Source organism: Phocoena sinus, chromosome 9 (genome assembly GCF_008692025.1).
Source record: "Phocoena sinus isolate mPhoSin1 chromosome 9, mPhoSin1.pri, whole genome shotgun sequence".
NCBI lineage: Eukaryota > Metazoa > Chordata > Mammalia > Artiodactyla > Phocoenidae > Phocoena > Phocoena sinus.
Window position 1 is genome coordinate 89425126 of NC_045771.1, and position 13348 is coordinate 89438473.

The window sequence follows — 13348 nt, forward strand, 5'->3', positions numbered from 1 at the left end:
AATTGGGTTCAGTCACTAATGGCCAATGATTTAATCAGTCGTGCCTATGCAATGAAGCTTCCATAAAAGCCCAAAAGAACAGGGCTCAGAGAGCTTCCGGGTTGGTGAACACGTGGAACCTGGGGAGAGTGGGTGCCTGGAGAGAACATGGGAACTCTCTGCCCCTTTCCCATACTGTGCCCTATGCATCTCTTCCATCTGGCTGATCCTGACTTATACCCTTTTATAATAACCCAATAATCTAGTAAGTAAAATGTTTCCCTGTGTTCACTAGACAGCAAACCCCTCTAGCAAATTATTGGAACCCGAGGAGGGGGTTGTGGGAACCTCCCATCTAGAGCCGGTTGGTCAGAAGCACAGGTGACCACCTGGACGTGTGATTGGCATCTGAAGGGGCAGGGGCTGTCTTGTATGATGGAGCCCTGCAGCTGTGGAATCTGACGCTATCTCTGGGTAGACAGTGTCAGAATCGAGTTGAGTTGTGGGACACGCAGCTGGTGTTGGAGAATTGCTTGGTCGTGTGGGAACCCCCCTAGACACACACTGGAACTGGTGTTAGAATCTGACATCTCAGACTTAATGTGCCCCCAAACCACTCTTGACTCCCGTCTCCCTCCCCACCATCCCAGCCCAAATCTGCTTCTCTCATCTTTCCCATTTTAGTTACTGGCAACTCCATCTTTCCAGTTTCATGGGCCAAAACCTCGCAGTTACCCTTGATTCCCCTCTGTCTTTCACACCCAACATCAAACCCATTAGGAAATCCTGCCAGCTTCTAAGTTTATGCAGAATCCAACCTCTGCCCAGCAACCCCAGCATGGCTCGCCGGGATCACGGCAGTGGCCACCTAATCGGTCTCCTGCTCTGCCCTTGCCCCCTCTAGTTGATTCTTCTTACGACAACCAGAGGGATATTCTTAAACATCGGTTAAATCAAGGCACTCCTCTGCTTAAAACCCTGCAAGAACTTCCCATCTCCCTCACAAGGAGAACCAGAGTCTCCCTAAAGTCCTATCAGATCCGATGAGCCCCTTCCAAACCCCATCTCCTCTCCAACACATCTCCCCTTCAGTCCTCTGCTGCCGCAGTCCCGGCCTCCTCACCCGTCTGTGAATATCCCAGGCACGCCCTACCCCGGCATCTTTGCATCCACCGTTTCCTCTGCCCCTTCCCCTGCATCTCTGTCTCCTCCTTTCTTTAAGAATCTTGACTCCAGTGTCAGTGAACCTTCCAGAAGCACTCTATTTAACATGGTAACCCAACTCACCACATGCCTTATCCCTGATTCGTCTCCGTAACATTGCTCAATAACATTCATGTATTTCATTCATTTATTTTATTTTCTATATCTCCCCACTAGAATGCAGGCTTCATGACAGCAGGGTTTTGTGTTTTGTGAATGGCTGTACTACCAATACGTAGATCCGTGTTTAGTACATAGTGAGAACTCAATCAATATTTTTTTGAATGAAAGCCTGAGCAGTGATCAAAGCAAATATAAGCTGGAGCTTGGATGTAAGATGGCCTGGGTTTGAATTGTGATTCTATTACTTAGCAGCTGAGACAACCTCACAACTTCTCTGAGCCTGTGTCCTTGTTTGTAAAGTGGAGATAACTACAATACCTACTTTACAGGGCTGTTGTGAAGACGAAAGGAGGAAACGTAAGTCCTCAGCATAGTGTCTCCAAAAGAGTGAGTTAATGTGAACGTTCTCAGTCATCTCTCAGAAAGCTTCTCAGAAAGAGATGCCAGGACAGAGCATGGCGGTCCCTCGGGCAAGCCTGGTGGTGCTAGTGACCCTGTCTGCTCCCTCTTCACCCTGCCGGCCGAGAACTCTGAAGTGGACGGAATCCATGTGTGGTCCCTTTCCTGAACCTTTGTAGCCCTCCCTCTCCTTTTTTCCATATTCTCTCTGTTCCACTATAAGGCCTCTCATTTCAGGGACTCATTTCTGCTGAGATGCTAAGTGCACTTGAGGGGTGACCTAGGCTCGGTTTAGGAGGAATTTGCACATGAAAGTGGATCTGGAACTCACACTGGAGGTTCCCACTGGGTTACTTTCCACCTCTCTATCCTTATCACTCCCCTCCCCCACAAACAACAGTACCCTAGTTACCTCTCAACCCGGGAGATACATAAAGACTTGACACCAGCTTGGTCAATCCTAGCTCTTTCTTAATTCCCATAAATGGATCCACCCATGCAAGCTGGTCAGTGGTCTTACTCATGGCCTTAATCACTGCTTTCTTCTTTCCCCCAGTGCTTGGCTCGATATGGCTGTCCTGGTTTGGGAATTCCTCGTTTGTTTTATTTAATAAAATGTTTCTTTTTTCCCCTTTGCATGCCGGTATAGGTCTAGACCTCTACATAGTGGAAGGAGCAAAGCCTGGATTCATTTACCAGGTGGAGGCCTTCGATCCAGAAGACACAAGGCAAAACATACCCCTCGGTGTAAGTCTCCTTGCTAAACTGCAGAGGGGCTTTTCTGTGTGGTCTTTGACACAGGAGCCTGGAGTCTCAGCGGGGTGGGCTGGGTGGGGGCAGTGGGAGGAATCTGCTGTCCACTGCCAGGCACAGAGCTCCGGGGAGGCTGGAATGGGTGAGGGGCTTCTGGGGACAAACACCCCACATTGGATCCATGGCTTTGTGTGATCCTGGACAAGTTCTTAATCTCTCTGAGCTTCAATTTCTCCATCTATAAAATGGAAGAATAATAGTATAGCAGCTACCATAGTAGGGGGATGGTTAGTATTAGGTAACACACATAAAGCCACTTAGTCCAGTGCCTGGTGTATCAAAATTGTTCAATAGTTTTTTAATTCTAAGGTGATAAAAAACCAGCTATATTATTCTAAAAATAAGCATAAAATGTATACCTCAAAGGCAGGCATTAACACTTCCTTTTCAAGAGATGAAGACAAGCTGCTTGGAGCCTAGTTTTAAAAGAAAATTAGAAGACAGTCCCAGGAGTTCCGAAGAAAAGGAGGATTTCCACAGAGAAAAGCAGGAGACTGAGTCCTGCAGCATTGCCTCGTGGTTCAGTCTGAGACTGCTGATCCCCACCTTTTTAATCAGTTTCCTTAAGGGGGCTGCCAGTGGAGCTCTTGTAACCACTAACACTCAGGTCAAGAAGCCTCTTAGCTTATCCCTGGGCAAGGATGCCTCAGCTCCCAGCTCTGCCCACCGATGAGTGGGTGCACAGCTCCCAGCTTGTGTACCCAACGCAGCTGGGCAGCCCAGGCTGGAGAGGAAAACACCAAAGCTAATGCCACCTGTCTAATCTTGGAGCAAACAAAACTCCAGCAAACCCACCGTACAGAGAAGAGAATTCTTGAAATATGACACCTGGGGAATTGGCAACGCCAGGAGGCTGTCTCTGCATTTGCTGCATGATTTGCAGCTTCAACTGGACTACTTTCTCTAACAGGAGGGAGCTTTGGGAATGAACTCCAGAACCAATAGAATATGGTTCTACAGGGTTTGCAACAAAGCTGTTTTAAGATTATTGAACATATCTTAAGTTAGGGAATAATTTGTTATCATTGGAAGACAATCCTTCTGTCAAAAAAACAACCAATCAACCCATTCGTTCATCCAAGATTCTATCTGCATGAATAAGTGATTAATATGCAAACACTTAGTGGGTCCCTACTACCTGCTAAGAGCAATACTAGGTGCTTTAAATGCGTACTTATTAATAACACACTTGTTCTATAACTCACAAATGTGTTTGTCTGAAAGTAACAGAAAACTTAACCACAGTGGTAGATATGAGATTTGTTTTCCTTCCATAACAAGAAGACCAGAGGCAGGCACGCAAGCAGTCCAGGGCTGGCACAGCTGCTACCCTCAGCAACCTTGGCTCTTCCTATCTTTCTGCTATTTCATCCAGTGTATGTTGGCTTTGTTCTCCCTTTGTTAACCTCATGATTACAAGATGGCTGCTGTACCTCCAGGCTTTACCTCTAAGTATCAGGCAGGAAGAAGAAGAGAAAAAGAAAGCAGGATGGGGTACAGGATAAAGGAGGCAGGCCAACCCAGTCTGTCCCTTTTTTGGTGGGGAAACCAAGACCCTCCTGGAAACCCTACCCAGGGGTCTTCTGCTTACTTCTCAATGGCCAGAACTGTGTCTTATGGCCACTGTTGCTTGGTGGTGACCAGGGGAAAAGGGATTCTGGATGGACATTAAGTCAGCAACCCAAAGCATAGTACCACACTTATACATTTAGTTCATTTCAACATTTACCAAGAATCCACTATGTGCCAGGCTTTCTATTAGATGCTTTGGATACAAAGACGAATAAGACACATCTTTGTACCTCAAGAAGTTTACAGTCTGGATGGGAGACATTCATGCGTACACCAAATAATGATAATTCAATAAAATCATTACTATAAAGTTTGTACAAGATGCAGTGGGGGCAGAGTGGAAGGAATCTCGGCTGTGAAGAAAAATATTTATTTTTAAATCTCCATTTCAATATATATTTCGAAAATTAGGCAGAAGGAACAAGGTCATGGCCCTTTCAAAAATACCTCCTAAGTCAGGTTGTTACCGTTTCAGATGAAGGGAAGCAGCCCAGGTGGGGAGCAAATACAGTAGGTGTTGCTCCCTTAAAAGAAAATGTAATGCCATCCAAAGATATCGGAGAGCAGCTGCAGACCCTTGGAACCTGGAGCCGGGTGGCTGCAACTGTGGCTTCTGCAGTGAGTTTAGGATTGTTTGGAGAGGGGGCACTGCAGCAGAAATCGTTAATGAAGTATTTAACACCTGTGCTGGAACTGACAGCTGCACAGAAAGTCAACAGCCAGCCCTCAGGAGCAGTGAACATAACCTAGAAGGAACCTTTCTCAGACTAGCAAAAGGTAGTAACAGTTCAGGAAGTAACATGCCACGGCCTTTGTACACAGATATTTTATTCTGCCCGCTTGGTGGTACTAAATGATATATTTTGCTCCCTACAAGGAGAAAGGAGATGGGTTAATTTGCTATTGACCAAACCTGTGCTTCTCAACCTTGGCTGTAAATTGAAACCACCAGAGGAACTTGCAAAAGCACAGAGATCTGGGTCCCACACCCTAAGAGTCTGATGTGATTGACCTGGGGTGTGGCCCAGGCATCAGGTTTTTAAAGCACCCCACCCAGTGATCTCTTGTGCTGCCAGGGTTGAGAACCGCTGCTTTTTTTTTTAATCGAAGTATAGTTGATGTACAATATTATAGGTTACAGGTGTCCAATATAGTGAATCACCATTTTTAAAGGTTATACTCTATTTAGAGTTATTATAAAATGTCAGCTACATTCCCCGTGTTGTACAATATCTCCTTGTAGCTTATTTAATACCTAATAGTTTGTACCTCTTAACTCCCTACCCCTAAATCGCCCCCTCTTCCCTCTGCCCACTATAACCACTAGTTTCTTCTCTATATCTGTGAGTCTGCTTCTTTTTTGTTATATTCACTAGTTTGTTGTATTTTTTAGATTCTACACTAAGTGATATCATCCATTACGTGTCTTTCTCTGACTTATTTTATGGCTTTAAGACACTGTTTCCCACACTCCCCAGGTCTCTCTCTTGGAGTTTTGGATTCTATGGGTCTGAGATGGGGCCAGGAATCTACAGATTTGCCAGATACCTTGGGTGACTGTTCTGGTCAGAAAGGCTGGGAACACTGGTTTATGAGTGCTTCTCACTGGGTGTTCAAGACCCTGCATGAGAACATACCTAGGATGCTTCAAAAATGCAGATTCCTAGACTCTGCATCGGAATGCTGAATTGGACCACAAACTTCCCAGGTGATTCTGATGTATTCTGCCTTTGGAGAACCACTGACCTGAGTAAACAAGCACAGACTTTAATAAAATACCAAAGCATGTGCAGGAAGCCACCTGGGCTTGGTTTGTGCCTGTCATCTTACCTGGTGGGTTCCAGGAGTCACCTTGCTCATGGCAGCGACTAGAGGAGGAAGGATAAATTAAATATTAGCTCTAGGACACTTCCGGAACCTGCAACTCTTTTACAACAAATCCTCCACCCTCATCCAGCTTAATAAAGTGAAACTGTATTTGTCACAGATTGTGCAAAATTGGGGCTAATACAGAAACCACTGGTATTTGCTCCCTCCCTTTTAAAGAAAGTTCTAAAGCATGTGGTTGTACATTGTTTGGACCTGCACTGCCCAATAGAGCTAGACTGTGAGCCAGAAATTAGTTCTGTGCCTTTAAATGTTCTAGTAGCCCCATCAAGAAGGTAAAACAAAACAGATGAAATTCATTTTAATACAGTTGAACTCCATATATCCAAACTATTATCATTCCAACATATAATCAACATAAAAATGACTCGTGAGATATTATACATCCTTTTTTTCATAGTATCTCTTCGGACTCGTGTATTTTACACTTAAAGCTCATCTCCTTTTGGACCAGCCACAGTGCAGATGCTCTGCGGTCACAGGTGCCCGTCGCTGGTGGCCTCTGTGCTGGACAGTGTGGCTGGGGCCCAGCATTCGCTCCCCTGCCGGTACACCTTCTGTGCTGTGATGGGTGCAGATGGAGGAGGCTCAGAGGCAAAGCATCAGGACACAGAGATGCGCAGGACGGTCCCTGTGTGAATAATTAGATTTACTGGCATTTCTGCCTGCCCTTTCTCCACCTCCTGAAGGAGGCTCTCTGCGGCCCACTCCCTCCCACCCAACTCCCACACTCCCCGCCCCTCATGCTTGGAAATGGCCACCGTGTCTGCAGCAGAGCTTCCTTGGAGACTCGAAGGACAACGTTAATCAGTTTCGCAGCTGGAGGCAAAGTGATCTAGTGCAGCAATTCTTCCATTAAGGGGCTTTCTCTTGGCCTTTCCATTAGGGAAGGACTTTTGCATAAAGTGAAATGTGCTTTGTCTCCACCAGGGCAGACAAAGGATGAAATTAAAAGAGCAATAACCTTGCTACCAGCTGGGCTACCAGGAGGGCAGCAGGGGAAGCAATTCTCTCTCCACCTCCATCTTGCTCATGGCTCTGAGAAGTGGCATCACCTTGCAATCTTCCTGAGAGTAGAGTGATCAGCAGATGACTGTCAGTCCCACTGGATGGAAGTTTTCAGGTCCCCTGAGCAGCCCCCTATTTCCTGGCGAGGGAAGGATCTGAGGCCCTCGCCTGGGCCAGGTAATGCCAGTGAAAATCAAGGGATTCTGCTCATCCCCTTCCACCCACCCACACACACCCCTACTATTCACTGCCCCCCGGGCATCTGCCTAACTCAGGAGTCTCCGCTGGAAGTCTTTACAAAACGCTTTATACTCCAGGTTCTCGTGAGAATGCTTGAGAAGGGAATAAGCAGTGCTATTTGAAAATCCCCACTCCAAATACACCACCACTGATGACGGTTCATACGTCCGGAGAGATACTTCCTCAAATAGAAGGGCATCATTGTTCTCAAGATTAGTGACGCCTGAATCAAAGAACAGGACCCAGGCTGATCACAGAAAAAGACTGACAGAATACAGGAAGATCTGCAGCTTCCTCAGTAAAGGATTGCATCCTTTACATATCTACAGCATGTTGCATTTATACATGTGGCTCTTCTTAAAAACAAATATTTGTCTATAACCCACCTAGCTCACCCTCATGATAATAACACACACAAGCAGAGCCCAGTTGAGTTAAGGGCTTGCAGTAGGTTTTTTTATGGTAGCTGTTTTCTTCCTCCTAGGCGCCCTTCCCTCCCACTCCTGTCCCCCCCCTCCCACCTCTGAGCTGCTTTGGGGTGGAATAGAGGGAAAAGAGAGGAATTGAGGCTTTTATAAAACATTCAGCTTACACTGAAAAATAATAGGACCGTGGCGTCATCTTTATAACTTGCCCTGGCCCAGTAGAGAGATGCTGCCTGTCTGGGCCCTCTGGGTGGGCTTGGGGGCATGTTCTCAGTGGCTGGTAGGGTCATTGGCACTCCCCGAACTTGGGAGGAATAAAGGTCCTGCTTCCCCCTGGAAACTTGGCCCCTGGAAATTGACTGCTCTCTTCCTTCGAGCTGGGAGGCTGAATTCTTGTCGCTTGATTCCACTGCAGGCCCGAAAGCAACCGAGGGCTGCAAATCAGCACAGGTTAGATCATTATTCGCCCGTGACTCCAGCTGTAGCGGCGGGGGCGGGGGGCGGGGGGGGGGGTGCCGGCCCGGAGGTGGCGTGCCCTCCCCAGGGAGCCTGACATTTCAGGAAACTGGGCCAGCTCCCTCGCAGCCTTTTTTCTCTCCGCACCGGTGGCACAATAAAGGATGAATGGGGCAGGAAGCCTGCTCATCGTTCTCCACCCCGAAGCTCTGTGTCCGTGAGCAAAACATTGCCGCCAAGGGGCTGCAAAGAGAGAAACCTGGGGTGACGGTAAAGGAATATTCCCTGCGGGGACGCTCGAGAGCTTGTCTGACAAGCATTTGTTCACAGAATTGATCTGATTACTCAGGACTTTTCTTAGCCAGTATTGGAGCAGAGAGGGGCTGCCGTTGCTTTTCATCCTATTTAATTTCTGTTTTCCAAGAACGAATATCAAGGGAGCAGCTTTGATTAAACAAGCCTTTAAAAAGGGAAGAGAATGCCAGGTTTTACAGAAAGCTTTGCTGAGTCGCTGGCAAATGGCCACATGACATAATATTTTTAGTCTATGGATATTATCTCCTTTCTAAGTACCAAACTGCTATTCCCATTAACAGAAGCTCGTAGGTTCTGGGATAAAGGAAATTAGCCTGGCTCTAAAAGAAAAAAAAAATCGGGATTCCAGGAAATCAGCCTCTTAATAAAAATTTAAAAGAAATTCCCCGTGTTCTAATCCTACAGCTCTCTACCCTTTCTGTCTGCTGCTGTTGCTTTTTTCTTGCTTGCTGAGACTGGAGGACGATTTCATACCCAAGTCCAGCATTACCAAATTGAAACAGACTTTTTATAAAGGTTGGCAACGTTTTTGTTGTTGTTGCCTTTTTAAGATCCTTTAAGGTGGGAATGGGGGTCTCAGATGGGAAATACACGAGAAGAAAGCCCCAATATTGAACATTTAACAAATATTTATTGAGCACCTAGTATGTGTTAGGCATAGGGATAGAGCAGTGAATAAAATGAAGCCCCTTCCCTCATGGATCTCACATTCTAACTGGACAGTAGTAGTTAACATACATGGCCAGCTTACCTCTGCTAGGCACTGTTCTAGAACTTTACGTGATCTCCCCATGGGGCATGCCTTATTATTATTCCTCTTTGTTGCACAAGCTCTCATAAAATGGTAGAACCAGGATTCAGATTCAGCAGTCTGGCTCCAGCCTGGATCCAGAGCCACTTCACGACTCAACTGCCCGAATGTGTGACTCATGTTCCGGATGGGTCTAAGAGGCCGCCTTCTCTGTTGCCCTAATATCCTGTATTTATCCCTCCTGGAGCACCTGTCCCACATCTTCTTTGTATGTTCCTTCGATTGACCATCATCTTTGGCAGAGCAGGGCTGTCTGTCATCTCCATATCCCAAGACCTTGCACTGTTTGGGAAACAACCAGCTCCGGGGACCTATCTCCTAGAGCGTTTTAAAACACATGTGGAAAGGCATCCCGATTCAGGTGCATATAGTAAATGCCTTGCCAGGGTCTCTGAACTCTGCCATTCCAGCACATCCAGCTTGAGCCTCTGATATGTGGATATGTGAGGATTCTCTGCAGGAAAGGCTCTGCTCACAGAGCCAGGACAGCTCCACGTGCTGCCAGCTGCAGGCCCAGGCAGTGAGCTGGAGAGTTGGTGGGGGGGGCTTGGAATTTAAACATCACACCTCTAAGTGCTGTCAAGGTGCTTATACAATTTGGAGGGCGGAGTAGCTGGGAGAAGGGCACTTCTTGGCATTGCCCAAATATTCCCTCTTAAAAATGGGTTGGAAGCACCTAAGTAACCAGCAAGAAAGACTTAGTAAAATAAGCCCTTACAGAAGAAGGCCATATCATCATTAACCAACCAGTCTATAAAATGAGACAAGAATATGGGCCAATGCTCAAGCTATAAATAAAAAGAACAAAATATTATAATTGTGGTTAGAACATCATCTCAATTTTTTGGAGGGCGTATGTTTGCATAGAAAAGAACAGAAGACGTCATGAAAATGATGAGATTTTACAGGTGATTAATATTTTCTTTTTTAGACTTTTCGGTCCCAGTTTTTTGGTTAAAAATATGTTCATTACAATTAGAAAAATGTTATTAAATAATAAACAGACAGTAAACACTTTAAAAAATCGTTTAAAAATCTTACATTGGCCCCAAAGGAGAGCTTTCATCTATTTTCTGTGCATTCTGTCTCCTCTACGGGGAGCTCAGCTGCGATCACAACACAGCAAATCACTGGGTTGGAAAGCTCGGCTGACGTTTCCTTTGATTCTAGACTTCAGGGGCTGTGGCTCTGGTTGCATAACCTCCACTTATGATCTGATCCAGAGATCATCCCTCACCCTAGTGGGAAATAATGAAACCTTCTGCCCTTAAAGCCCTTTGGAACAGATGGCTATAAATACGTAAGCCTCACGTGTTGCTGTGCAGCCCTTCACGTTTTCCAGTGTGCCTTCCGATTTAATCCTTACCATAATGCGGACGAGCTGCTGGTGGTCTCAGCCCTAAGTTACAGGCAAGGAAGGGACTTGTCCCAGGTCCTGAGGTGAGAACCAGAGCCTGGACTCAGCTCTTCTGATCCAGGGCCTTCCCCTGCTTCTTGACTCCACGATGGGAGCAAGGAAGCAATTCTGACAAGCGCCTGTGGACGGACAGGGGTGGGCCTCCTATGGGCTGGCCCTCAGTGGGATGTGCAAAGAAGCCTGTGTCCTTATCAGAGCAACTGGTGCTGGGCAAGGGGTCCTCAAGAGAGCTGGGCTAAGCACTGGGAACCAAGGAGGACAGACCCTCAACTCCCCAGGATGTGCAAAGGCTTGACCAGAGGCCATAGCCCTGAGATGGGATGTTAAAAAACGCGTCTACATCCCAAACCAGCTTCCAACTTGGACTCTAGTACCTGCTAAGGTTCATTCTCTCTAACACTTGTCTCTTTCCTTTTCCCTGCCATCATTGTAATGAATGATGCTTTGTGAACATTTTCACACCACACCGTATCCTGAGTTCTTTTAAGGAAAGAGACCAGATCGTATTTGCTTTAGTACTGTCCTATTTCCTAATGCATGGGAGCTGTGTTGAAACAGTGTTGGTTAAAGCCAAGACACCAAATCAAAGCCAGAAGTTGTCCTGGGAAGCAGAAGTGAGAATACAGTGATGGGGATAAGTATGCTGGACTCAGAAGCAGGGAGCTCTTTATGCGTATTTTCTGTAATTGAAGCAGGATCCAGTGACCAGCTTCTCAGGGTGTAGCCGATCAGGGTCAGAGGCTCAGACCAACTGATCCAGAGCCTTCTTGAATCAAGAACCATTAAGCCTGAGAACTGCCTATTTGGGCCTCATCCTGATACATCAAAAATGTTGCGCGAGGGCTTCCCTGGTAGCACAGTGGTTGAGAATCTGCCTGCCAATGCAGGGGACATGGGTTCGAGCCCTGGTCTGGGAAGATCCCACATGCCGCAGAGCAACTAGGCCCGTGAGCCACAACTACTGAGCCTGTGTGTCTGGAGCTTGTGCTCCACAACAAGAGAGGCTGCGACAGTGAGAGGCCCGCGCATTGCGATGAAGAGTGGCCCCCGCTCGCTGCAACTAGAGAAAGCCCACACACAGAAACGAAGACCCAACATGGCCAAAAATAAATAAATAGCGTGCCCTTTAAAAAAACAAAAAAAAAAAAGTTGCACGGGCCAAGAATATAAAATGGGAAGTGAACAAACTCATCTCTTGGGGAAAGCTACATAGGTGTACTTAGTAATATTTTTTTTCCTTGTTTTTTAGTATTTCCTGATTTCCCCTTCAAAGAGTTTCAGAATGTCTGCTAATGGGACCCTCTTCTCCACGACAGAATTTGACTTTGAAGCAGGACACAGCAGGTAGCCTTTGCCAATGACTTTGCTTGAAGTACCTTTTATCTGAGTGTCCAAGGAACAGGCCTAGTGCAGACTGAGGGCAGCTGCGGAGGCCCTGAGTGGTCTGTTGCCTTGCTGCTAGGTTCAGAGGGTAGTGAGCTCCAAAGAGGGATCAGGAGTAAGGCCATTATCTGAAGGCCTCCTTCCCACCCAAAATCTACATCTCTGGATCACAAGAGCGAAGGTGTGGGAGGGGGCCCCTGAAGCATCCGGAGGACTGCCTCAGATGCCCTTCTGGCTCTGGAGAGGCAGCTGTCAGAGCTGTTCGCCGACATCAGAGCAGAATGGTGGAGGTGAGCAGGCCTCTGGGGAAAGAGATGAGGAGAAGCCAGGGTTTGAGGGTGAAAACACACAGGCCTTGGGGTCCACACAGGTTTGGCTCTGGGATCTGCAGCAGGTGTGAGAAGCAGTGCTAGTTATCTAATCCATGGCAGCCTCAGTTTCCTTACGTGGGTGGATGAGGCACTTTGCCAAGATAACGGGAGGGAGGATGGAGAAAGGGTGTGCAACGTGGCGGGAGGGAGATGGCAGCCATCAGTAATAACTATAGGATGAGAAATGGAGGGGTGGGGTTTTAGAGATGAGGAAAGAAGGGTAGACCTAGCAGATCTGACTCTGAAGGGGGATATGGAGGGGTTGGCCAGAAAGGGGACAGACACTTTCCTCCCTCCCTCCCCCCGCCCCATTTGCAGTCATGTCAGCAAAGCTTGACTCCCTGACTTGGGCTGTTTCCTGACAGGTACCATCTCATCGTGGAAGTGAGAGATAGCCAAGGGCTCAGAGCCTCCATGGAGCTGCAGGTGAACATCGTGAATATCAATGATGAGATCCCTCGCTTTACCAGGTAGGCCTGAGGGCTTGGGAGGGGGTCTCCGTGGGCCGGGGGGTACCATGTCTCTTAAGTGGCTGAGCTGCCTCAGACACGCTTCATGCAAGGCAGAGGGCTGCCCTTTGCTCTGGCCTGGAGGAGAGGTAAGAGGCTTATTTACCTGGACCTCCAGACTTAACATCTTCCACCTCTGTTCCCCCCGTCTCCACACCCCACAGACGTGTGCACCATGGAATTCTGGGTATGGTGAGGAAGGGGTAGAGGCTAGACACCACGCCCCTGGTGCAAGGCTTGCCACTGGGCACATGCAGAAGGTAGAAGGCGGGTACTCGTAGGATAGGAGGCTCACCGCTAATAACAGCAGAATCCTAGAGCACGTCATCAGTCCAGGCTCCATAAAGCCCACTGTCAGGAGGTCATCCTCTCCGACTGAGGAAAGGGCTGTCTTGATGGTGCCTAAGGGGCCTGCCCACTGCTGGGTGCTCTAAGTT

General features: G+C 47.4%; 1 protein-coding gene across 1 annotated transcript in view; it reads left to right on the forward strand.

The window, feature by feature from the left end:
• Positions 1-13348, forward strand: part of CDHR3 (cadherin related family member 3) — a 71486-nt gene that overhangs the window by 21714 nt on the left and 36424 nt on the right. Inside the window, exons 4-6 of the mRNA XM_032642584.1 lie at positions 2354-2451; positions 11898-11992; positions 12768-12872. Coding sequence (XP_032498475.1) covers positions 2354-2451; positions 11898-11992; positions 12768-12872 — 298 coding nt within the window. The remainder of the gene's footprint in view (positions 1-2353; positions 2452-11897; positions 11993-12767; positions 12873-13348) is intronic.